Source organism: Neovison vison, chromosome 12, assembly GCF_020171115.1.
Source record: "Neovison vison isolate M4711 chromosome 12, ASM_NN_V1, whole genome shotgun sequence".
Classification (NCBI taxonomy): Eukaryota; Metazoa; Chordata; class Mammalia; order Carnivora; family Mustelidae; genus Neogale; species Neogale vison.
In genome coordinates, this window is record NC_058102.1 from 95,561,337 (window position 1) to 95,585,757 (window position 24,421).

Consider the following 24,421-nt stretch of genomic DNA (forward strand, 5'->3'; position numbering starts at 1 on the left):
ATGATCTTTTATATTTTTGGTCATGGAGCCCATTGTGGGGCTCAAACTCATGAACCTAAGATCAAGACTTGAGCTGAGATCAAGTGTCAGATTAACCAACTGAGTCCCCCAAGGTACCGCTGCTCAGTCTTTATTTCATGTATTTGTCTGGTCTTTGTTAATTCCTTTTTGCTAATTGGGCTTGATTTGTTCTTTTACTAGTTCCATGAGGTGTAAATTGAGGTCTTCAAGCTACTTTTTGTTTCTTGAGGTAGTCAGGAATCATTATAAACTTCCCTCCTAGAACTGCCTTTAGGGGCACCTGGTCGGTGGTGTCTACTTTTGGCTCAGGTCATGATCCCTAGATCCAGGGATTGAGCCCCTCTTTGGGTTCCCTGCCAAGTGGGGATTCTGCTTCTCCCTCTGCTGCTCCCCCTGCTGTGCTCTTTCTCTTACTCTCCCTCAAATAAATAAATAAAATATTAAAAAAAACTGCCTTTGCAGTCTCCCATAAGTTTTGAAATGTTGTGCTTTCATTTTCATTTGTTTAAATTAGATTTTTTCTTTTCTTTTTTTTAGAGAGAGAGCGAGAAAGCACATGCACACATGTGTGAATGCAACTTGTTGGGTAGGTGGGCAGAGGGAGAGGAAGAGAAAGAATCTTAAGAAGGTTCCACTCCCAGCTTGGACCTGACACCAGGCTCGATCTCACAAGCTTGAGATCATGACTAAGCTGAAATCAAGAGTCAAACACATTACCAGCTGAACCAGGTAGGCACCCCTGTCTTTTTATCGTCTTAACTACGCCTTAGATGCATCTTTTCATTTGGCTCAGTAAACTTTCTAGAGAAGAGTTTCTCTCATGTATTTGAAATCATGTTTGTTTTCCGGGAACACAGAATATGCCAGGTGTAGTTTATTTTTTCCTGTTCTAGGTGGGATTTATATATCCTCTAAGATTCCTAAATCCTTTTAATAAAGAATACATATTACTTTAGATAAAGATGTAGTTTCTAGGGTTGCTTTGAGAGTTTGTGGGTAAGTAATATTGTTGCTGTGGAAATACTTTGTGACAGTGTTGAAAAATATGTGTGTTGTCAAATCTATAATTTTACTTCCTCCCACTTCCAACTTAACATAGTAGTATTTCATTCAAGATCACCAAATATATATGTGTGTGTACATATGTGTGAGTGTATATATACTTAAAATAATATTGTAGCTTAAGGAAGAAGGCAGGTGAAGGGCCATATTTTGGAAGCTAGAATTTAAGAAGGATCTCTAAGCTGCTGGATACTTGTTTTTGTGATCTCAGGCTGCTGTAGCAAAATACCATAGATTAGTGGCTTAAGCAACAGGAATTTTTATCTCACAGTTCTAGAGGCTGGGACGTTTGAGATTACAATGCCAGCATGGCTGTAGGACACAACATTCAGTCCATGATGACACTGTAAAAGAAGACAGGGAACCTGATGATGTCTTTACCACAGAATGTTACATTTCCTTTTCCATTGCCTTATAAGCTTATTTTCTCTCATCTAGGAAGATTTGGGGGTTTAATCAACAGCTCCACCATCCCTTTCTCAACCCCCAAACAAAAATTTGTGGTAAACAAATTTTGATTTGTTTACCTGTCTTTACATACAGTATACATACATTGTGTACATTAAAAGCTTTAGTTCAGTCGTCTGCCTTTGGCTGAGATCATGATCCCAGGGTCCTGGGACTGAGCCTCACCTTGGGCTCTGTGCTCAGAAGGGAGCCACTTTCTCTCTTTCACTCTCCCTCTGTGCTCTTTCAAATAAATTAATAAAATCTTTTTTTAAAAAAGCTTTAGTTCATTGCTCGCATTATCTTTTGTCATCTTGCATACAACTTACTCAGTTCAAAGACATTTTTAAGGCATAATTTACCTCAAGCATGTAACATGTAATTTGAAATATAACACCCCTCCCTAAAAAAAAAAAGAAGAAAGAAAGAAAGAAAGATGAAAGAATGTGTATTAAATTTTTATTAAGCATAATGATTATTCTTTTAGGGCATTGCTAAACTTTTTGTTTAAATGAATAAAAACAAATTGAGAAATTTCACATGACACACTAATCTAGTGATCTCAACATACTTCATGGAAATTTCTACTGGCTGTTTTTGGGTGTTGCTTTCCCAATTTCCTTTCGTCTTTGCTCTGTTTCTCAGAGTGAATCAAAGGAAACTTGTCTTTGAAAAGACTTCTTCTTTTGACTCGTCTTTTATGTAGAGAACTTTCTGATCTTACCAGAATAAGTAAGATTAATGTTCAATCTCGAGTATTTCTGAGGGTATATTCCTTACCCACAGAAATATACACTTGGGGCAAAATCAGAAGAGGCTTCTCATTCTCCCAACCACTGGACAGGAAGAGAATTAACCCACAATGGGGCAAGAAGAACCTCAAAATAAACGTGAGTACATTCTCTCCTCTCAGTCTTAAAGAAGCAAATGTAATTATGACTAAGATTTAAAAATATAAATTAATGGTAGTTATAGTTCTGAAGATGGAAGATGATGATAAGGAGGAGTTAGAAGAAATGACAATGACTTTGCTGAGGAGAAAGGTCATAGATAAACTCAAGTATGTTGGGTAAGAGAAACTTCTTTGTGAAACATACATTGGGCCAAGACAAGAGATAAATTATGCAAAAGAAAAATAAGATGGAAAGAAAGAGAGCAATTTGGGAAGATTCTTTCAAAGGTAGGAGGAGGAAGGAAGATAGACAAAACACACCAACTAAGGTTCACAGTTTACCTGAGGCTCTGACTTTATCCCATTTTATGCTGTACTTAAGGGTGACAATGTATTTGTATCACAAGAATATTAAATAATATTTTTGAGGAATAGAACAAATATTATTATTTCTATGAAAGGATATTCATTGCAGTACTTTTAGAAACAGAAAAAAAAAACACCAGAAACCAATACTTGCTTGTATATTACTAATAGTACACATTCTAAATGATGGTGAATCTTTGTGATGGAATTCTGCACAGTGATTCAAGTAATCCTATGTATTAGTAGGTGTTGACAGAGAAAGTCTCCAAGACATATTGTTACATAAAAAGCTGTATTTCAGGACCAGGGTACACTGTGGTCCCATTGAAGTTTGCCATGGTAGAGTGATGAAGTGAAGTAAAACATTTATTTTAATTATTTTAATTTTAATTATTAATTTTAAAATTATATATTTCTACAAGTACTGCAATGAATATCCTTTAATAGAGATAAGTTCAATTTTTCTACATGATAGAGCTCTAGAACTGATATTGTTGTGGTAAATATGATGCACTTAGAAGTTGATAAGTGTTGCTAACTTGGTCTGTCTAAAAGCTTTCTAATTTATAGTTTAGCATAAACTATATGCTAACACCAAGAGAGTTTATTTTTCCTCAGTCTTGCTGATACTATATATTTTCTATTTTCTTTTAAAAATCTCATATGTGAAAAATTATACCATAATATTTTAGTTTGCATTTCTTTGAGCATACTTTTCTGTTTAATGATCATTCATAATTTCAGCAAACTAAATTTTCAGCAAATTTCCTGGTCAAACTTTTGCTCAGTTTTTAAGTTGCTTTTTGAAATTCTCTATACAGTCTAGACATTAATATTGTGACAAAATTTTCTTTCATATGTCCCTTGTGTTTTAACATTATTTGTGTCATATAGATGTTTTAATCTTTATGGAGCCAAATTATCCATTTTTTTTTTGATATTTGAGTTTTCTGTCTTATAAAAAGCCTTTCCATTAAAAAAAAGTTTATATTTTTATGTATGTATGTATGTATGTATGTATGTATGTATGTTTTTATCAGTAAATTCTAAAACTGATTTATTCAGGAGGAAATCTTTAAGCTCTCCTCTAGATCTAAAATATTGTGGATGAGCTCATATTTAGCTTGCATCTCAGTAGAATATCTGCCCCAGTTCTTGTGGCAGAGAAGACAATGTATTTATCTTTCCTTTTGCCCTAGTCAGAGGCCAGCATTCCCAGATGATCCCTTGGGCCATTGCTGTTTTTTACATCTCAGTTCTCAGTGCTTGTTTTATTGCAAACTGTTTGGGTAAGTTATTAGCAGAAATGGAAGTCTGTGAATTTCCCCAAACAACATTCATGAAGTTCCTCTAAGTCTTTTGTTATTTTGATTCCCCATCCCAACATTTCAATCCATACTGCTTTTCAGGTCTTGAATTTAAAATTCAGAGCTACATTTTTAACCTTCTGTCCTTTGATGGTGCTGTCTTATGTCAGGGAATGAAAGCTGGAAGTTAAACCCTTTCCTAGACCTATGAAGGTTGGTGGCTGAAGTAAATCATTCCCTAGTTTTGACTGAGATTATAAGGGGCTGTATCTTATCAGTAAAGAATAACCAGCAAAAAACCAACTTTCAGATAGACTGCAGTCTGGCTTTGAAAAGAACAGTTGAAAGACTTGGTCTTTCTAGTAGCAAGACCTTATATAAAATTATTATAATTACAATAATATAGTATAGGTGCAAGTACAGACAAATAGACCAGAGGAAAGGAATAGAGAGCTTAGTTACCGATCCTGCATATATGAACTGTTTATATAAAACAGAAGGGGATACTGCAGGTATAGGGAAAGGACAATTTTGTTCAATCAATGAAGACCATTGATTATCCTCATTCAAAAAATGAAATCTGTCCCCTGTATATCATGTATAAAAGCAACCTGACATGAATTATTGGCCAAATGTGAAAAGCAAATCAATAATGCTTTTTAGAAGATAAATGGAGAATATATTCATATCCTCAAGTCAGGGAATGATTTCTTAAGTCATAAAATGTGCTAGCCAGTGAAGAAAATATTGACCAATTATACTACATTAAAGTAAGAATTAGTGTACAACAAAAATACCAAGAAACAAAGCAGCCATAGAAGGTGTTTGTAATGCATATAATTGATAAAAAATTAATGTACAGTATATATAAACAATTCTTTCAAAACAATAGGAAACAGTCTGAGGGGTTTGAAGTGGCGGGGGGGTGGGAGGTTGGGGTACCAGGTGGTGGGTATTATAGAGGGCACAGCTTGCATGGAGCACCGGGTGTGGTGAAAAAATAATGAATACTGTTTTTCTGAAAATAAATAAATTGGGAAAAAAAAAGTCCTGGTAATACAGCAGAAAAATAGGCAAAATTTTGAATAGGCAGTATAGAAAAGAAAAATTGAAATGTTTAATGAATACATAAAAAATGTCAAGCTCATTAGTTTTCAGGGAAATGAAAATTCAACTCACAAAATGAGATACCATTGCAAACATACCAGGATGGCAATAATTAAAAATTCTAGTGCTATTAAGTATTGATGATGATGTGGAGCAACTGAAACCCAATGAACTGCTGCTTATGGGAGCATAGAGCAGTACAACCACTTTGGAAAACTTTGCCACTATCATAGTTGGCAATATGCGTATTCTATTACCAGCAATTCCACTCCTAGGAATATAGCCTACAGAAATGCATGCTCATGTGCTCTAGGATGCATGGTCAAAAATGCTTAGAATGGTATCATTCATAATACTCAAACGCTGGAAGCAAAGCAAATGTCTACCAGAAGAAGGCTATACGTTTTAGTGCATTAAGACAGTAGATCACATTATAGTAATGAAAATGAATGGATTATAGTTGTATGTAACAATAAAAATAAATTTCAGAAATAACACTGAGCAAGAGACAGAACCAAAAGAATGCATATTTTATCATTTTATTTATATAACGTTCAAAAGAAGGTGAATCTGATCTGTAGGGTTTAGGGATATGTTATCAAGGGGTAAAATTTGAAGCAAAGCACAAAATGATTGGTTTAAAAACCATGGTATAGTTACCTTTAAGAAAGAGGAAGTGGGTTGTATTTGGGATGTGAAGGCCACCTGAGGTCTTGGCAATGTTATGTTGCTTAAGCCAGATTGTTGTTACCTGGAGTGTTCACTTTATAATAATTTGATAAACTGTACATTTGTGTTTTTCACTTCTTTGCACTTGATTATGTTTCAAAGTAAAAATATTTATTTATTTATTTATTATTTATTTTGGGAAGAGAGAAAGGGAGAGCGAGTATGTGAATGGGATGGGCAAGGGGCGGGGAAAGAGAGAAAGAGAGAGAGAGAGAGAATCTTAAACAGTCTCCATGCACAGCACAGAGCCCAATGTGGGGTTTGATTTCACAACCCTGAGACTATGACCTGAGCCAAAATCAAGAGTTAGACGCTCAACCAACTGAGCCACCCAGGTTTCTCTCAAAGTAAACATATTTAAAAGATAAGTGATTGTATCTGGCTGATAATACTTGGCAGAATATCCCAGTATTCTCTAAAAATCTCCACTCTAAAACAGATTCTGATAGAAAAATATGCTTAAAAGCATATACACCTAAAGGTTTGCAGAACTACTCCCATAAATCACAAAATGGATAACGATAATAAAATATTAATTTTTGACAATTCATTTCAACCTATTCACCTGGGACTGGAACAGAAGAACTGGGTAATAAGAATAAGGGTTAGTTACCTTGACTCTTAGGAGAAGAGAGGGACCAGAGTGACCAGCTCCCATTTCCCTAAGTAAGTGATTATATAGGAAAAGAAAACTAACTCTTTTCCCCTTTGACAGTAACTCATCACAACATTCTACGCTGCAGGAGAGAAGCAAGGGTGTTCAAGTTACCAGAGTACCACATGAAGCTGACATGCACCAGAGAGAAATCAAAATTGAAAGGTAGATAGAAAAGAGCATAGGAGAATTTCTTTCTTACTTCCATTTCCTTTCTTTTTAAATTAACATTTCATTTTATTTTATTTTTTCAGTGTTCCAAGATTCGCTGTTTATGCACCACACCCAGTGCCCCATGCAATATGGGCCCTCCTTAATAGCCACAAACAGGCTCACCTAACTCCCCACCCCCTTCCCCTCTAAAACCCTCAGTTTGTTTCTCAGAGTCCACAGTTTCTCATGGTTCATCTCCCCCTCTGATTTTCCCCACTTCACTTATCCTTTCCTTCTCTCCTAATCTCCTCCATGTTATTCCTTATGCTCCACAAGTAAATAAAACCATATGATAATTAACTCTCTCTGCTTGACTTATTTCACTCAGCATAATCTCTTCCAGTCCCGTCCATGTTTTTTTTTTTTAAAGATTTTATTTGTTATTTGATAGACAGAGATCACAAATAGGCAGAGAGGCAGGCAGAGAGAGAGGAGGAAGCAGGCCTCTGGCTGAGCAGAGAGCCCAATGCGGGGCTCAATCCCAGGACCTGGGATCATGACCCGAGCCGAAGGCAGAGGCCCTAACCCACTGAGCCACTCAGGCGCCCCCAGTCCCGTCCATGTTAATACAAAGGTTGGGTATTCATCCTTTCTGATGCAGGCATAATATTCCATTATATATATGGACCACATCTTCTTTATCCATTCATCTGTTAAAGAGCATTTTGGCTCTTTTCATGATTTGGCGATTGTGGCCATTGCTGCTATGAACATGGGGGTACAGATGGGCCTTCTTTTCACTATGTCTGTATCTTTGGGGTAAATACCCCGTAGTGCAATTGCAGGGTCATAAAGTAGCTATTTGTAATTTCTTGAGGAATCTCCACACTGTTCTCCAAAGAGGCTGCACCAACTTGCATTCCCACCAATAGTGTAAGAGGGTTCCCCTTTCTCCACATCTTCTCCAACACATGTTGTTTCCTGTCTTGTTAATTTTGGCCATTCTTTTTTTTTTTCCAATTTATTTATTTTCAGAAAAACTGTATTCATTATTTTTTCACCACACCCAGTGCTCCATGCAAGCTGTGCCCTCTATAATACCCACCACCTGGTACCCCAACCTCCCACCCCCCCGCCACTGCAAACCCCTCAGATTGTTTTTCAGAGTCCATAGTCTCTCATGGTTCATCTCCCCTTCCAATTTACCCAAAAGCACATTGGGGAGGGTATGTGCTTTTGGGTAAATTTTGGCCATTCTAACTGTGTAAGGTGGTATCTCAATGTGGTCTTGATTTGAATTTCCCTGGTGGCTAATGATGATGAACATTTTTTTCATGTGTCTTTGGAGAAGTTCATTTTTTGACATGATTATCTATTTTTTGAGTGTTGAGTTTGAGGAGTTCTTTATAGACCTTGGATATCAGCCCTTTGTCTGTAGTGTCATTTGCAAATATCTTCTCCCATTCCATGGGTTGCCTCTTTGTTTTGTCTTACTTCCATTTCCATTCAGATTCATAGTCCAATTTAAAGTAACCAGTAGTAAATGAGGAGAGATTAAAACAACAGGAGTATCTGGTACAAGAGTAAACATCAATAAATAGAAATAGATTTCTCATGTCTGTAATTAGTTGAATAACTGGAGAATATAACAACACATTTAGGATCCATTTTTGGCACCCAAAACACAGCATTAGTTTAATTCCATTTTCTTTTGATTCAGGCATATCTTAAGGACTTCCCTCCTAGAATATACAGCTTTTCCAAAGTGACTTTGTCTCTTATATTTTGCTGGAATCTGTAAAATCCCCCATCCTGATGGGCAAATGCTTGAGAGTTCTAGTAGGTTCTCTACCCTCTTTAGATAAAATTACCTGCAAAAGGCTTTATTCTAGAAGCACTTCAAAAATAGAAGTAAATACATGTAGGGACATTGAAAAATGATGTTGTCTTCTAAGAGAATATCTTGTAATTTCCATATAAGTCACTACGTGATTCAGATACTTTTGCTCAGAAATATTTAGAAATGCAATTTTCAGGCTTTTTTAAAAGGGGGAACAAAATTATATTGGTAATCTTGGTATTATTTCCAAAAAATAGTAACTGGAATAACTATGCAATCTCTTAGAGATAAAATGCTCCTTTGCAACTGATTCTCATTTCAATTTTCTCATGAGGGACCACCTGGAATTGCTGTCCTTTTGGCTGGAGAGCCTTCCAGTCCAACTGCTATTTTCCTCTTAATGACAACAAGACATGGGATAAGAGCGAAAGGAACTGCATGAGGATGGGGGCTCATCTGGCCACCATCAGCACAGAAGCTGAGCTGGTATGTTGGAAGACTCAAATCCATCTCTCTGCTCTTTGAATCTCTTTGCAGAGGAAGAGGAATTTCTTTGTTCTGCCTCTATGCCTTTGCTTCATCTGTTTTTATCTTCTTTGCTCATTTTTCTTCATCTGGCCAACTTTTGGTCTTTCCAGATTTGATTCACTTGTTATTTCCTCCAGAAAACTACCCTGACCACCTTCCCTATGCCATCCTCCCTGTTCTAATTTGGAGAGACACCTGTGGTACTTTGTGCACTGTGTGGTCGTGGCACTTACACTGTACTGAGATTATCTGTTCACTGCTCCCTGTCTGCCAGAGACTTTCCTTTGCAGAGGTCTGTGGCTGTGCTTTCCTAATCTTTGCATCTCCAAAGTCCTGCACAGTGCTAGGGACACTGGATAGGTCTTGATAAATGTTTGGTGAGTGAATAAATGAATGGTTAAGCAGGACTGAAATAGCTTCTCAGGAGAAATCATAAGAAATACAATTCAGTCTCATGGTTGTAACTCTAAGTAAAAAAAAAATTCTTAAGTTTAATTCAGTTTTTTAAAGCACTTTAAAGCACTTCTTTTTTTTTAGTTTTTAAATTTTTTAAAAGCACTTTAAAAAAAGATTTTATTTATTTATTTATTTGACAGACAGGGATCACAAGTAGGCCGAGAGGCAGACAGAGAGAGGGAGAAGCAGGCTCCCCGCTGAGCAGAGAGCCCGATGTGGGGCTTGATCCCAGGACCCAGGGATCATGACCTGAGCTGAAGGCAGAGGCTCTAACCCACTGAACCACCCAGGCGCCCCTTCTTAAAACAAATTTCCTCTTGTAATATACTTCTACATATATATATATATATATATATATATATATATATATATATACACACATACATACATACATACCTACATACATACATATACATATACACATACCATATGCATATATATATAGTATATATGTAACTCATATTCTACTCTTTTCTTAGGGAGGTTTCCCAGAGGATTCTGTCCCCATGGCTTTGCAATCTGTAGGTTCACCAACTCTTTGAATAAAATGGAACTTAATTTAATACACACATGCATAAAGAAGGCAATTTTAAAAATGAAAGTTTTAAAAAATTTGATCCTATTAAACATTGTGCTAAGTGATTTGCAAGTGTGATCTCACTTACTCATCACAGTAACTGTGCAGTAGTAGAGTGGTCCTTTTGGAGATGAGAAATCTTGGGTTTGGTGAGATTAGAGCACTTACTACATTACACAATAAATGGCAGAGGCAGGATTTGAAAGCACATTTGTCTGATGACACTGCTTTTGTGCTTAGCTAATAATCTATCTGACCATTTCTCTCTTTTCCTAATAGCTTTTCCTAACATAACATAATATTATTTCCTAACATAACATAATGTTATTATGTTAGCTATTATGTTACCCAACATAATAGCTGTCAAATGATAAATGCAAATATACTTATAAAAATTATAATTTTTATAAAATTTTTATGTAATTATACAAAATTTATATTTTTATGCAGAACTTTATTTCTCAATTTTTGGATAGACGATTTTCATATTTCCTGGGATTTATAGATGAGAATCACGGAGGCCAATCCTTGGTGAACAAGACAGCATTTAACCCACATAATTTGTGAGTATGTCAACTGGGGTGTAAGAGCTTTATAGGCAAAGCTGGGAAGATAGCAAGCAGAATTCATTTGGGCTGCAGTATACTGATGTAGGAATGCTTACTCAGAATAGAGCACTATGTGTTGAGTAACCCCTATACTAATATACTATGATACTTCTATTAGTGCACTCCGTATTTTTCACCAAAGACATTTTCCCTGCATGTCCCCTGACCTACACACACACACACACACTCATACACACACACAAATAATATAAATATAAATATAAATAAAAAATTTTTCTATCATTTCAGATTATGGCATGAGGGTGAACCCAAAAATCAGGAAGAAAATTGTATTGTCCTTGTTAATGTCCAAGACAAATGGACAGGGAATGATTCTCCTTGTAACTTTGAGACAAGAAGTATTTGTAAATTACCTGGAGCAGCATTCAACTAGAAACCTCCAAAGAAGTCCTTGCTATGGGGACAGAAAAGAAGAACCAATTAGACTAGGGAAGAATGTACCTGCACCATTGGAACAGAGAAAACCTGCTGAGAAAATAGAAAAATTTCAGTTATGATGGCCTTATTTATTTTTGTTCTATTCATTCAAGATACTATGTTTTTGTGTGGTATGGTGGCAGGAGTCATCTTTTGTGTGAGAATCCATTTTCATTAACATTGCTTTCTTGATAGTATATCAGAGTAGTTCCTTTTCAGTTGGTGTGCATTGATGACATATCAACCAGAATGGCTCAGATGATGCCATCTCTTAGTCATTGCTTTCATCTGCTCAGATTTTTACAGTGTGGGGTATTCCAACTGGTAGTGGAATGCCATTATTTTGGCCCCAGTTATGACAAACTCTTTAAAATTTTTTTAAAGATTTATGTATTTATTTGAGAGAGGGAGAGAGAGAATCTCAAGCAGATTCCCCACTAAGCACAGAGCCTGATGTGGGGCCCAACATGGGGTTCAATCTCACAACCCTGAAATCATGACCTAAGCTGAAATCAAGAGATTATTTTTCACTACCTCTTTGGTGACCACCATAGACCATCTTTCTTACCTGGGTTATTGCAATAGCCTTCTGAATGGTCCCTCTGTTTCTCCCCTCAGCCCCTTTCAGTCTGTCCCCACCTCTCATGGCACTTCTCCTATTCTTCATACTGTCTTTAAGACAGCTGATAGTCATTTCATGAAAATAACTGCAAAATTTATTAGGACACTGTAGTAGTCCTAGAAGTTTGAAACACTTAAAAAAATTTAAACACTGTGGGGGGTGGGAGATTGGGGGAGCCAGGGGATGGGTATTAAGGAGGGCATGTATTGCATGGAGCACTGGGTATGATACAAAAACAATGAATTCTGTTATGCTGAAAAGAAATAAAAAAAATTAAAAAAATTTAAACACTGGTTTTGCCATTGAAAAAGTATGATATGTATATGTTAAAAAGGCAAACCAGAAAATTATAAATGAAAGTATGAGTTAAATCTTCCACTCTGAACTCCAGTCCCTTAAATGCCTCTTCAGAGAAACTATGATTGTCAGTTTTTTATACATATTTCTGTATATGCTTAAATATGTGTTATATAAATGTATATACATATACATCCCATTCTTTTCTAACACTAGTGGAAACATTATCTATAGCATCTTAAATGTCTGACAATTTCTTTTTCTCCCATGAATCTCAGGGGTTTTGTCTGTTTGTTTTTCTTTCTTTTTTTTAATTTATTTTTTATTTTCAGCATAACAGTATTCATTATTTTTTCACCACACCCAGTGCTCCATGCAATCCGTGCCCTCTATAATACCCACCACCTGGTACCCCAACCTCCCACCCCCCCCTCCACTTCAAACCCCTCAGATTGTTTTTCAGAGTCCATAGTCTCTCATGGTTCACCTCCCCTTCCAATTTCCCCCAACTCCCTTCTCCTCTCTAACTCCCCATGTCCTCCATGCTATTTGTTATGCTCCACAAATAAGTGAAACCATATGATAATTGACTCTCTCTGCTTGACTTATTTCACTTAGCATAATCTCTTCCAGTCCCGTCCATGTTGCTACAGAAGTTGTGTACTCATCCTTTCTAATGGAGGCATAATACTCCATAGTGTATATGGACCACATCTTCCTTATCCATTCATCCGTTGAAGAGCATCTTGGTTCTTTCCACAGTTTGGCGACCGTGGCCATCGCTGCTATAAACATTGGGGTATAGATGGCCCTTCTTTTCACTACATCTGTATCTTTGGGGTAAATACCCAGGAGTGCAATGGCAGGGTCCTAGGGAAGTTCTATTTTTAATTTCCTGAGGAATCTCCACACTGTTCTCCAAAGAGGCTGCACCAACTTGCATTCCCACAAACAGTGTAAGAGGGTTCCCCTTTCTCCACATCCCCTCCAACACATGTTGTTTCCTGTCTTGCTAATTTTGGCCATTCTAACTGGTGTAAGGTGATATCTCAATGTAGTTTTAATTTGAATCTCCCTGATGGCTAGTGATGATGAACATTTTTTCATGTGTCTAATAGCCATTTGTATGTCTTGATTGGAGAAGTGTCTGTCCATATCTTCTGCCCATTTTTTGATATGATTGTCTGTTTTGTGTGTGTTGAGTTTGAGGAGTTCATTATAGATCCTGGATATCAACCTTTTGTCTGTACTGTCGTTTGCAAATATCTTCTCCCAGTCCGTGGGTTGCCTCTTTGTTTTCTTGACTGTTTCCTTGGCTGTGCAGAAGCTTTTGATTTTGATGAAGTCCCAAAAGTTCATCTTTGCTTTTGTTTCCTTTGCCTTTGGAGACATATCTTGAAAGAAGTTGCTGTGGCTGATATCGAAGAGATTACTGCCTATGTTCTCCTCTGGGATTCTGATGGATTCCGGTCTGTTTGTTTTTCATCATGATCGGGGTACTCTCTTTGATCCCCACCTCTTCTTTCCCCCTTTCCCTACCATCTCTCCTCTGGTAACCACCAGTTTGTTCTCTATAATTAAGTCTGTTTCTTGGTTTGTCTCTCTCTTTTTTTCCTTTGCTCATTTGTTTTGTTTCTTAAATTCCACATATGTGAAATCATGTGGTATTTGTCTTTCTCTATTTCATTTAGCATAATAACACTCTTGTGCAAATGGCAAGATTTCACCCAAGTAATATTCTGTTGAGTGTGTGTGTGTATGTGTAGGTGTGTGTGTATATATATATATACATACATATGTGTGTGTTGTGTGTATATAATTCTGTTGTGTGTGATGTGTATATCACTCTTCTTTATCTATTCATCAATTGATGTACATTTGGGCTGCTTCCATAGTTAGGCTCTTATAGATAATGCTGCAATAAACATAGGGGTGCCTGTATCCCTCTGAATTAATGTTTTTGTATTCTTTGGGTAAACAGCCAGTAGTGTGATAGTATGGCAGTTCTATTTTTATTTTTTTGAGGAACCTCCATACTGTTTTCCACAGTGGCTGCACCAACTTGCATTCTCACCTACAATCTTCTTCACATCCTTGCCAACACTTGTTGTTTTTTGTATTTTTGATTTTAGCCATTCTGACTGATGTGAGGTGATATATCATTGTGGTTTTGATTTGTTTTCCCCTGATGATGAATGATGTTGAGCATCTTTCATAGACTCATGAAAAGATTTTTTCTTCTTTGGAGTAATGTCTGTTCATGTCTTCTGCTTATTTTTTAATTGGATTATTTGTGGTTTTGGGTAATCATCTTGCATTTTTTACTTAAAAATATAGTTTGGGAAATGTTTTATACCTTGTTCCAAATAACTAAATAGTGTTTCATTATATTGGTATATCATAATCTGAAATAACCTTTAAGTGATAAAATATTTCCTTTGTATAATAAAAATCAACAAAATAATGGCTATGAAAGAAACCATAAGAACAATCCCAGTTCAGATCAGAAAAGAAAGACAGTTCCAAGAGGAGTTCTTTTCCTCTTAAAAATATGGGACTGTTAGAATGTATCTGAATGCATTGAGAGGTGATGTCCAATTCTGCATAGTTAAGGGATACATTATTAATCAGTACATAGAAAACTAGATATATAAAAAATGCTGCCAATATTAGCTATACAAAAAGCAAAATTTATTTAAGAAAGTATGTAATATAATACATAATCATGATACAGTATAAGATTCAGCTGTGATAACATTTACATATTCATGATAACATATGAGTAAAAATTTTTGATAATGAATGTATATTATTTTCACCAAATGTATTAGAATGATTTTTCTTTAAAACATTTAGAGGCCCACATGGTAATATTTACATCTTAACAGTGATTTACTTTGGGAATATGGTCTTGGGACTACAGATGATTGCTTACTCTTTTATTTTTTGGAAATTTCTGGCTTTTCTGGTGCCTGAATATTTTTGTAGGCCCTATTGTAAAAATATATTTTAAAATAGAATCAACCAGATGATGTACCCCTCAGAATTTTCCATATAAATAACTTGGTTTCTGTTGATCTTTAACCAGTAAACCCTGAGTGATTGTTTCTTTTCTTGCCAAACTTTGAAGATAAAGTTAATTGCATAACAAATTATAAATATATGGTGAATAAAGTATACTAATACTTTCATGTATCTTTCAATATTGAAATAAAATTTAAAGATTTTATATATTTATTTATTTGACAGAGAGAAAGAGATCACAAGTAGGCAGAGTGGCAGGCAGAGGGAGAGGGGGAAGCCAGCACCCCGCTGAGCAGAGAGCCTAATGCAGGGCTCCATCCCAGGACCCTGAGATCATGACCTGAGCCAAAGACAGAGGCCTAACCCACTAAGCCACCCAGGTGCCCCTGAAATAAAATTTAAAATAACAAATTATAGGCAACCACAAAGAAACAATGGTGAATAAAAGTATTTCCATATGTCTCTCATTGATGTTTATAATTTGAAAAAAGGAAACTAGAAAGTAGAAAGTTTATGTGCTGGATTACTTTTAGGTCAAATGACTAGATTTAAAGGCATATTGGTTTCAAAAATCACACGTGGTCCCTTATACCTAAGAAGAATAAACATTTTTAAGGAAAGATAATATATTATATTCACTTACATAGTTGAATTTTCCCATTTCATGATTACACATTCATTCCAATGTATGAATTTTGAGGGTCTTTATGTGGTGCTGTGTGCAAGAAACATGGTTATTAAAGGTACTGTGTTATTTAAATATTCTTGAATAACCTTCTCAGTACTGAAAAAGATATGCTAGTAGTGGATAGGCTTGAGATAGGAAATTGTCAAGCTGAATGTTCTCTTCAAACAATTTGACAGTTGGACCCTAGCTGAGCAAGAGCCACAAACTGAGGTGAGATTCAGTTATTCAGTGGAAGAGAAGAAAGAGAAAAGGGAGTTCTTTTCTGAATCATAGTCTGTTTGGAGCCGAAGCTCAGCATGGCCTTTTCCTAGCGAGGCATAGTCAAGGCCATTACCTGGGAAGTCCACATGTCTTTGAAGCAGGGATAAGCTTCATGACTTGAGGGAGTTTCTTACTCATTGTACAGGAGAACATAGTGAAGATACTTGCTTGGGCAGAGGTAAAAATGGTATGCAATTGAGAAGAGAATGTAGACTTATCAGGAGCCAGAAAGAAAAATTTACCAGAGCCTGAATTCAGGGGCTTCAAAGTCACTTTGAAAATCCTCTTCTTGCTGGGCTCTGTACTTGCTCAATGTCCCATATTTTCCCATCAGTCTTCACAAATGAAGCAAATGTGCCCAAAGGAGCATACTTTTCCTGACATTTGTTCTAGAATTGCTTGGTAAGTTTTGAGAAGTCCTGAGACTAACATGGAGAAACATGCACGTCAATTAGCATCACAAATTATAACATTCAAAATGACTAATTTTTATTGGTAGCAAAAGCAACGAAGTCCTCCCGATGTCCCTAAGGAGTCCTCATTAAGTGCCGCACACACTTCTCTCTGGTTGGAGCTATGTTCATGCTCTTGTGTCTCCATATTTATGCATTTAAGTTGTGCTTTCTGCTCTTAGAGAATTTTTCTGTTGCTTTAGACATTTATTTCCGGCATTTCACAAATCCAAAAAATACTGAAGAAACAGGGCACATCATTCCAATTTTTCCTGGGATTTGAAGAGTCTCGGATGGTGGCACAGTCCTCCACTGTCACTAAATTGTTGGGCTCCCCGACATCCCAGAAGCTGAACGAGAATAATCATGCAGGAGATTTAAAATCCCAGCTACAAGAAGCCAAGTGACCTACTATGCTAGGCAAAGGACACTTGTGTTGTATCACTTCATAACACTTTTGTTAGGCATTGTAATCTCCATTTTATTTTTTAATTTAAAAACTATTTTATTTATTTATTGGACAGAGACAGAGAAAGTGCACATGCAGGGGGAGAGGCAGAGGGAGAAGGAGAAGCAGACCTGACCCCAGGACCCCAAGATCATGACCAGAGCTGAAGGCAGACACTTAACCAACTGAGCCACCCAGGTGTCCTTATAATCTCCATTTTGTTGATAAGGAAAATGAATCCCAGGAAAGCTAAACCATTTGTCTAAGTCATAGAGTTTATGAGGAATGAAGCTGAACTGGATATTCCTGATTCTCTATTCTGTCATGCTCCCTCATGGTTGTCCACCCATAACGAGTGGCTATTGATACTCTGGTGGATGTGTTTCCTTCGAAGCTCTGATATTCTCATGGATTTGTGTCCTTCACACTCATATCTCATCTTACCTTTGGTTCCCTTAATTCCATACTGAGTCTGTATTCACGTAGGTACATACTTCTGTGGTGGTATTGTGCTGTAGTGAAGCGAATTTCTCAAGTCTCAGGGCATCTGGGCTGTACTCTTAGAACGGACCTTAACCTTCCTGACCTTTAGTTTCCTCAAATGCTAAGTAAAGATTAATGATATCCATGTATACCAGAAAGGTGTAATTTAGGTAAAATGAAATAATGAATGAGATAAAAACTTTGAAAACTCCGAAGTGCCATGCAGTAATGAAGTAAGGTCATTATTAAAAAGAAAAGGGACATTAACAAGGGGGTTCCATGCTCTCACTCCATAACTCCACTTTCTCAAATCATTATTTTTGTCTCATTTACTAGTTTGGAGGCATTAGACTCTGAATTTCACTCTGTCTCTGCTGCATTTCCAATGAATTAGTCTTTAATTCTAACCCTCTCTTTTTCAACTGTTATTTCCCCTGTATTCAGATAGTCTCAGGAAATGGGGGCACTAGATCCTCATGCTTCCTTCGTCTATCTTCTTGCAAATCGTATTATGAAGGGTTGACCCAATGACATCTTGTGGAACAGGAGGAGGTTCTGTGAACTCCCTGCAGCAATGGTCTAACTTTGATTTGACACAGTGTTAAAATTCTCCTGCAAGAAGGAAATTACCTGAGAGATTCTGAGAAAGGTGTTCCATCTACCCATTGCCACTGACCCTCGTTCACCTGGTCTGTCAGTCCAATATAGAACTCTCTCCTTTTAGGTTTCGCAAAGAAAAGGAATTCCTATGGAAGTAACACAATAAAAAAAAAAGTAGACCAATTATTTCAATTTTGAACAAATGTTGAAGGTAATTGTTCTTAAGAGAAATAAAGTAGGACAAAGACTACAGATGATCAGTGGCTCTGAAATTGTAAGATCATGGAGGATTTTCTTTTTAATTTGGTAAAAATATGCATACCATAGAATCAAATCTTTAACAGAGAAGGAGGTTCTCAATAACTAATTTCAAGTTTATCTACTGCTATTTGTAGCAAAATCTACTGTATATATCCAGCACGAAACATTATTAATCACAGCGTAAGGATAGTGGCCATACTTTTGACATATCTGACATAATCATATGATATGCTCATCAGTGTAATGGCCATTCTAAAATGAATTCCCAGCCCTCCCCCCCATCCTCCTAATCAAGAAACAGAACATAGAAATCCCTTCGCTTTAGCCTCTTCTCGTGATGAAAATAGGGTAAGTATCGACTTACAGAAATAGTAGAAATGGCATGCATTTCAATACATTCATTCAACAAATAGTAGCTGTGGCCCAACACTGTATGCACGTATGGAGAAAGGGATAGATGCTAAGAAGAAGGTCGCATGGACATTGGAGGAGGCTGCACTCCAACTACCTGTTCCTCCCGCGTGTTGATAACAACAAGATGAGCACCCATGTCGGAGCAGTTTTTTAAACTCGATGCCCAGGACATGGTGTTAGTAGAAAAGAAGTAGCAGCTAGATTGAAAATGTACCCAATTCGATGGACAGCAATTCTTGACTGAACCTAGGAGGAGAGAAGTTTCCATGAATGCTCTAGCCTGGAGGAGCGTCATGTAGCATTTTGGTAAGACTTGGAATAAGACTGTATATGTAAGGGCATCATAGGGAGTAAATTTCTGAAGTATTTGCAAATTCCCTCATCTATATATATTTTTTTCTCCTTCACCTCATTTGGAAGAAAGTGAGGAAAAGAAAATACATTCCTGGAGACAATATCCTTCTTCTAGGTTCTGTTAAGACATACCTCAGATTTATTCTAAAAGTTTTCTATAACGTCCCCAAGATTTCCTGTCTTGATGCTAATTGCATTTCCGAAGTTCTAGAACTGTCTTCTTACCAATTCCTCAGCATTCTCATATAGAACAGGCAAGATTTTACATTTTGTTTTTTTAAAAACAGAACAACATCCTACTTTACTTGTCCCCAAATCAATCTAGAAGCCAAAAAAAAAAAAAAAAAAAAGTGTCGATATAGGGGCCCCTGGGTGGTTCAGTCGATTTGCATCTGCCTTTGGCTCAGGTCATGAGCCCAGGTTTCCAGATTGAGCCCCGCATCAGGCTCTCTGCTCAGTGGTGAGTCTATTTCTCCTTCTGCCCCTCCCTGACATTCATGCTTGCACTCTCTGTCTCTCTCTGAAATAAATGAATAAAATCTTTTTCAAAAGTGTCAATATATAAATGTTGATCTTCAAGTTTGAGGACTATCATACCCAAGCCATCACTGGAGCAGGAGAAGTCCATGAATGCCTCATGTAGCTGGAACTTATTCTCATCACAGAGTTGAAGGACATGATATGTCACTGTAAGGAAAGGTGCAGAGTTAATGTTCATTAATCTTGAAAAAAATAAATTTTATCATTTTTGTATTTATAATGAAAGTACCAATAATCATCATGGTTTCTTTTTCTTTTCTCTTTTCTTTTTTCCTATTTGTCCTTCTACACAGACAATAAGATTTACCTACTCAAAGAAAGAAGAGGGAATTCACATTTCATGATTTTCCTGATTTATGAAGGTGAATGATTGTATCTCAGGTCCAAAGGCCCAGAGAAAACAAATGCATCTTTATTTATTCTCTCTATGCCAACCCCCCCTACCGTTCTTCCAAAAAGCGATTTTGTCATGCTTCTGGTTAGGGTCCCATAGAGAAGTTTACCCTAATGATATAAATGCAAAGGGAAGGACACAAGGCCGTCCAGGAGATGAAAAATGTCTATCATGAAAAATGTGTCTCTTTTGATGGCTGCATAGTATTCCATTATGTATATATACCACATCTTCTTGATCCATTCAGGTACCAGGTGGTGGGTATTATAGAGGGCACAGCTTGCATGGAGCACTGGGTGTGGTGAAAAAATAATGAATACTGTTTTTCTGAAAATAAATAAATTGGAAAAAAAAATGTGTCAGAGGTCACTGAAATGTGGTAACTATTCTGTTCTAGTTGGGGTTCTAATTGAGCAATAACCTGGAGATAAATAGGGAAGAAAGTGGAACAGAAATACCTTTTGAGGGGGAAGAGAACCCAAAGGCGACAAGAAAGATTTTACCCCTAATATTCACCAGGGAGATTGAACTTGACCTTTTGAACTCACCAACACATCTGGTGATAAAACAGGCGCTGAGCAGTAGCATGGAGACCCCAGCAACAGTCCATAAGAGAACTTGGGAAGACAATCGTCTTTTCTCTGTAGAAAGAAATATGCAAACATAGTCAAACTTCCCTAGCACGTTACAAAAGAGATTCTTACCCAACCACATAGTTCCTTCCACTCGCACTGTTCTATATGGAGTAAGTTTCAAACTTTAGCATGTATCAGAATCATTTGGAAGATGTGTTGAAACACAGATGAAAGCACTTCACCTCTAGAGTTAATGTTTCATGAGACTTGGTACTGAGCCAGCAAGTTCCCAGAGGCTGCTATTGGTCTGGAAACCATCTTTCAGAACCCCTAGAATTGCTAATCTTAAGATTCGTGAACTGAGATGGGCAATTTTTCCTTCTTAAGTTTCCCAGATTTTTTCCCCCTTCTTTTCCTATTTTTGTCTTTCCCATTTCTCCCTCTTACCCTCTCTGTTTTTCTTGTCTCTCACCTGCTCTCCTCTTTTCGGTGTCTTATTTCCCAAGCTCTCTGTCAATCAGACCAGATAAAACGCGGCCCAACCTCTAGTAGCTCCTCTCCGCCTCCCTCCAGACACACATTTTACAGACAGGGAAAGTGGGTTCTAGAGAAGTGAGGTGACTTGCCCAACACGACACAGGGAAAGGGTGGGCAGAGCGGTCTGATTCAGCTCTCCCTGGAATCCAGCCCAGCGATCCTCAGTACAACATACGGTCCCTAACCACTGCCTCCCTCAGCTTCCTCTCTTGCATTCTGTCTCTGTCTCCCTTCTTTTGTTCTAGTGGAGACTTTTCTATTGTCCCTTCCCTCAAAATATTTATCACCTCTTCCCAAAAGACAGGTCTATGAGAGAAAGGGAGAGTTGCAAATTTTACCTGTGCCTTGTGATGTAGATGGTTGGGATGAATTCATTCTCTCTCTCTCTCTTTCCCTCTCTCTTTTTCTCCTCTGTCAGTTTCTGAATCCAGGAGTATCTTGTTGGTAAGATTCAAGAAAAACGATTCTTTTTCTGTTTTTTTTAGGAAGTGTGACCCTAAGACATCATAATATCAACGTGTTCTGTGGCTTTGTGTTTTAGTCAGGGTTTCCTTTCTTGCATAAGGACGCCAAGGGACTTTACTGGGCAACACATCTTTCTCCGCAGTTTAGGAAACAACTAAATGGGGAAACGGTGAGGTGGTTAAGTATCAGCAGATTGGGCTGAGCATGTGGACACATCAGGGGCTTAAAAAAACAGTTTTATTTTGGTGGGTAAAATTTCTCTACTTTCTTCCAGGCATCACTCATCCTTCGGTCTGCCCTTGACATTTGTGGCGCCCTCCTCTGCACTTCTAGTTTTCCTTGCGGTCCTCGCCATCTCACGTTTGTTAACTGGAAAGGGGACAGACTCCAAGTCTTCGCACTTGGCACAGAGCTGGGCATGTTGTATTTGCCTTTACAACTTGGCCATGTGAATTCCTTTTCCTAGTTTATGTTTTCTTTTTCCTACTTCCTTCGCTTACATCTCTTGAACCTTCTGGATTTCTCTCGTGCTGTGTATGCTGCATTGTGGGTTTATATCTCTTCTACCAATGTGCTTACCCCTAGGCGATCTCACAAGTCTGCCCCAGTTGAATCGCCGCACGTGTATGACTACTTTGAAATTCAGATCCATTCCCTATGTCAAAACACAGCTTCTGGAGCCCTCAGCAGGTAGTTTCATTCTATTTTTCCAAATTATTTGGGGATTTTTGTTTTATATTAGGGCCTGTATTAGGAGAAATAAACCTGAATGTCAGAAGAAGTAATTTTAATTAGACATGAAAATATAATGCTTCTCTGGAAGGTTAGTTAGATGTAGTAATGTTCCAGTCCCTTCCTTAAAAATACTTAAGATCAAACTGGACTTTATTGACTAAAATTCACAAGTGTCAGGAGGCATTAGTAAAATAAATAAGTAAATAAATAAATAAGTATTTATTTATTTATATATATAAAAAAATCACCTGGTAATCCCCATGATAATGAGTCACAGCCTTCACATCTTAGAAAATATCCTTGTTCTCAAAGGGACTTTTTATTGTTTCAATGTATTGCTCAATTTCCCCTGCATCCTCCATTTTATAGTTCTATGGATTTAATAAAGAAAACTTTAAAATTCTACATGTATATATTATAAAATATATGCATATCTAACATGGGTCTTATCAGCAAATGGTTTTTGAATAGTAAGAAATTATCTAGTGGCTGAGTTAAATGAATTATTAAATGATGAATCATAATGACTACAGTCAATTATTTATTATGATCAGTCAGTAATAACTAATATCAATAATTCTATGTTAATATTTTATGAATATTCAATGACTAATATTAATAATCAACAAATTAATATGTTAATCAGTCAAAATACATATGTTTTTATCCTTTATTTTATTACTTTTTCTAAATTATGAAAGTAGTATTTTTTTAAAGATTTTATTTATTTATTTGACAGAGAGAGAGAGATCACAAGTAGACAGAGCAGCAGGCAGAGGGAGAGGAAGCAGGCTTCCTGCTGAGCAGAGACCCCGATGTGGGACTCAATCCCAGGACCCTGAGATCATGATCTGAGCTGAAGGCAGAGGCTTAACCCACTGAGCCACCCTAAAACTAGTATTTTTATGGTTAACAATATAAGAAGAATGTGGCAAGTAAAAGACCTTCCATCCATCCTAACTCTTCTAAAGTCAACCATACTTGGGGTGCTTGGGTGGCTCAGTCAGTTAAGCATCTGTCTTTTGCTCGGGTAATGATCCTAGAGTCCTAGGACCGAGTCCCGCATTAGGCTCCTTGCTCAGCAGGGATCCTGCTTCTCTCTCTCCCTCTCCCTCTGCCTGCCACTCCACCTGCTTATGCTCATGTGCACTGTCTCTCTCTCTCACTCAGAAAATTTAAAAAAAAAGATTTAAAGTCAACAATGTTTAATGATTTCTTGCATATACCTTGAGACAAGCTTATGTAAGTCATGTTTATATAACATAGTGCTTATTCATTTTTAGTTAAGTAAGATCATACCTGCAACACTTTTATGTTTTAAAAATTACTTTTATATTCATCAGCATATTTGGGTATCTATCTTCTTAACTCTATTGTTTAAACTTTTCTGTAATTTATAAAACAGGCACAGCTAATTTCTACTTTTTCCTTCCTCAACACATGAGGTAATGGCAACCTTTATACACATTAGCAGGTGCACACTTTTTGGCTCAATGACACAAGCCAAATGTTAAAAATCATTATTTGGCTTGAGTTTTCATCACAGACCAACTTTCCAGGCTATAACCATAAATATAAAATTTTCTCTAAAGGCAATTTTCATTGCAATTAAATATCAAAAGCTTAGATAAATGTAACACAATGACTTTACATTTGGGAGCATGAATGGCCGCACAGAGTAGCCGGTACATGGCTCTTGGGATCAGCATGCTGCTGTTCTGTCATACAGACTTTCTCCTCACCATGGGAGAATACAGAACAGGGTATTTTTGCATATTTACTCTTCTCGAATCCCTTCTTATTCCTACTCCTGAACAACAATAAGAATTTCTTTCGGTATCCAATATGATTTTCCATGAATTTTGTTGAGTAATATTCTGAAATTTTTCTTCCCCATGAAATTTCAAGGTGGGAAAACTGATATTCTGCTGTTGATTTACCCATGTAAGATGTGAAAAATTTCCATGTCGAATTTAACCTCAAAGACTGGTCGCCTTAACCTCAAAGACTGGTCGCCTTCCTTTAAATGGAAGTTAAGGGCGCCTGGGTGGCTCAGTGGGTTAAGCCGCTGCCTTCGGCTCAGGT

At 37.1% G+C, this 24,421-nt stretch overlaps 2 protein-coding genes across 7 annotated transcripts; one reads left to right on the plus strand and one right to left on the minus strand.

The window, feature by feature from the left end:
- The first annotated feature begins 634 nt into the window (after positions 1–634).
- On the plus strand, positions 635–11,621 carry LOC122892114 (C-type lectin domain family 4 member D-like). Of its 5 annotated transcripts, XM_044228276.1 has the most exons (7): positions 635–750; positions 2,317–2,420; positions 3,988–4,077; positions 6,647–6,751; positions 8,914–9,065; positions 10,591–10,703; positions 10,998–11,621. In XM_044228276.1, the coding sequence occupies exons 2-7, from the start codon at positions 2,393–2,395 to the stop codon at positions 11,140–11,142; spliced, it is 633 nt and encodes a 210-aa protein (XP_044084211.1). In that variant the 5' UTR covers positions 635–750; positions 2,317–2,392; the 3' UTR covers positions 11,143–11,621. The 5 variants fall into 5 exon arrangements, with proteins under 5 accessions (XP_044084211.1, XP_044084214.1, XP_044084210.1 ...); XM_044228275.1 differs by lacking the exons at positions 635–750; positions 2,317–2,420 and adding an exon at positions 2,435–2,710; XM_044228279.1 differs by lacking the exons at positions 635–750; positions 3,988–4,077 and having other exon boundaries at positions 2,148–2,420.
- A 4,924-nt stretch (positions 11,622–16,545) lies between these two features.
- LOC122891225 (C-type lectin domain family 4 member E-like) lies at positions 16,546–21,829 on the minus strand. 2 transcript variants are annotated; one of them, XM_044226736.1, is made up of 6 exons: positions 21,475–21,829; positions 20,573–20,665; positions 19,688–19,777; positions 18,831–18,982; positions 18,092–18,207; positions 16,546–16,880 (listed from the first exon to the last, which is right to left on the minus strand). In XM_044226736.1, exons 1-6 carry the CDS (start codon positions 21,509–21,511, stop codon positions 16,730–16,732), a joined length of 639 nt encoding a protein of 212 aa, XP_044082671.1. In that variant the 5' UTR covers positions 21,512–21,829; the 3' UTR covers positions 16,546–16,729. The 2 variants fall into 2 exon arrangements, with proteins under 2 accessions (XP_044082671.1, XP_044082672.1); XM_044226737.1 differs by lacking the exon at positions 21,475–21,829 and adding an exon at positions 21,072–21,286.
- Positions 21,830–24,421: the final 2,592 nt, after the last annotated feature.

Coding starts and splice junctions, on each gene's coding strand:
- LOC122891225 (XM_044226736.1), bottom strand. CDS start 21,511: ATGAATTCATCCCAACCATCTACATCACAAGGCACAG. Junction 20,666..21,474: donor ATCTACATCACAAGGCACAG/GTAAAATTTGCA, acceptor TTCTTTCTACAG/AGAAAAGACGATTGTCTTCC. Junction 16,881..18,091: donor CCTTTCTCAGAATCTCTCAG/GTAATTTCCTTC, acceptor ATTCTCGTTCAG/CTTCTGGGATGTCGGGGAGC.
- LOC122892114 (XM_044228275.1), top strand. CDS start 2,653: ATGCAAAAGAAAAATAAGATGGAAAGAAAGAGAGCAATTTGGGAAGAT. Junction 2,711..3,987: donor TTGGGAAGATTCTTTCAAAG/GTAGGAGGAGGA, acceptor CTTTTGCCCTAG/TCAGAGGCCAGCATTCCCAG. Junction 6,752..8,913: donor AGAGAAATCAAAATTGAAAG/GTAGATAGAAAA, acceptor TTTTCTCATGAG/GGACCACCTGGAATTGCTGT.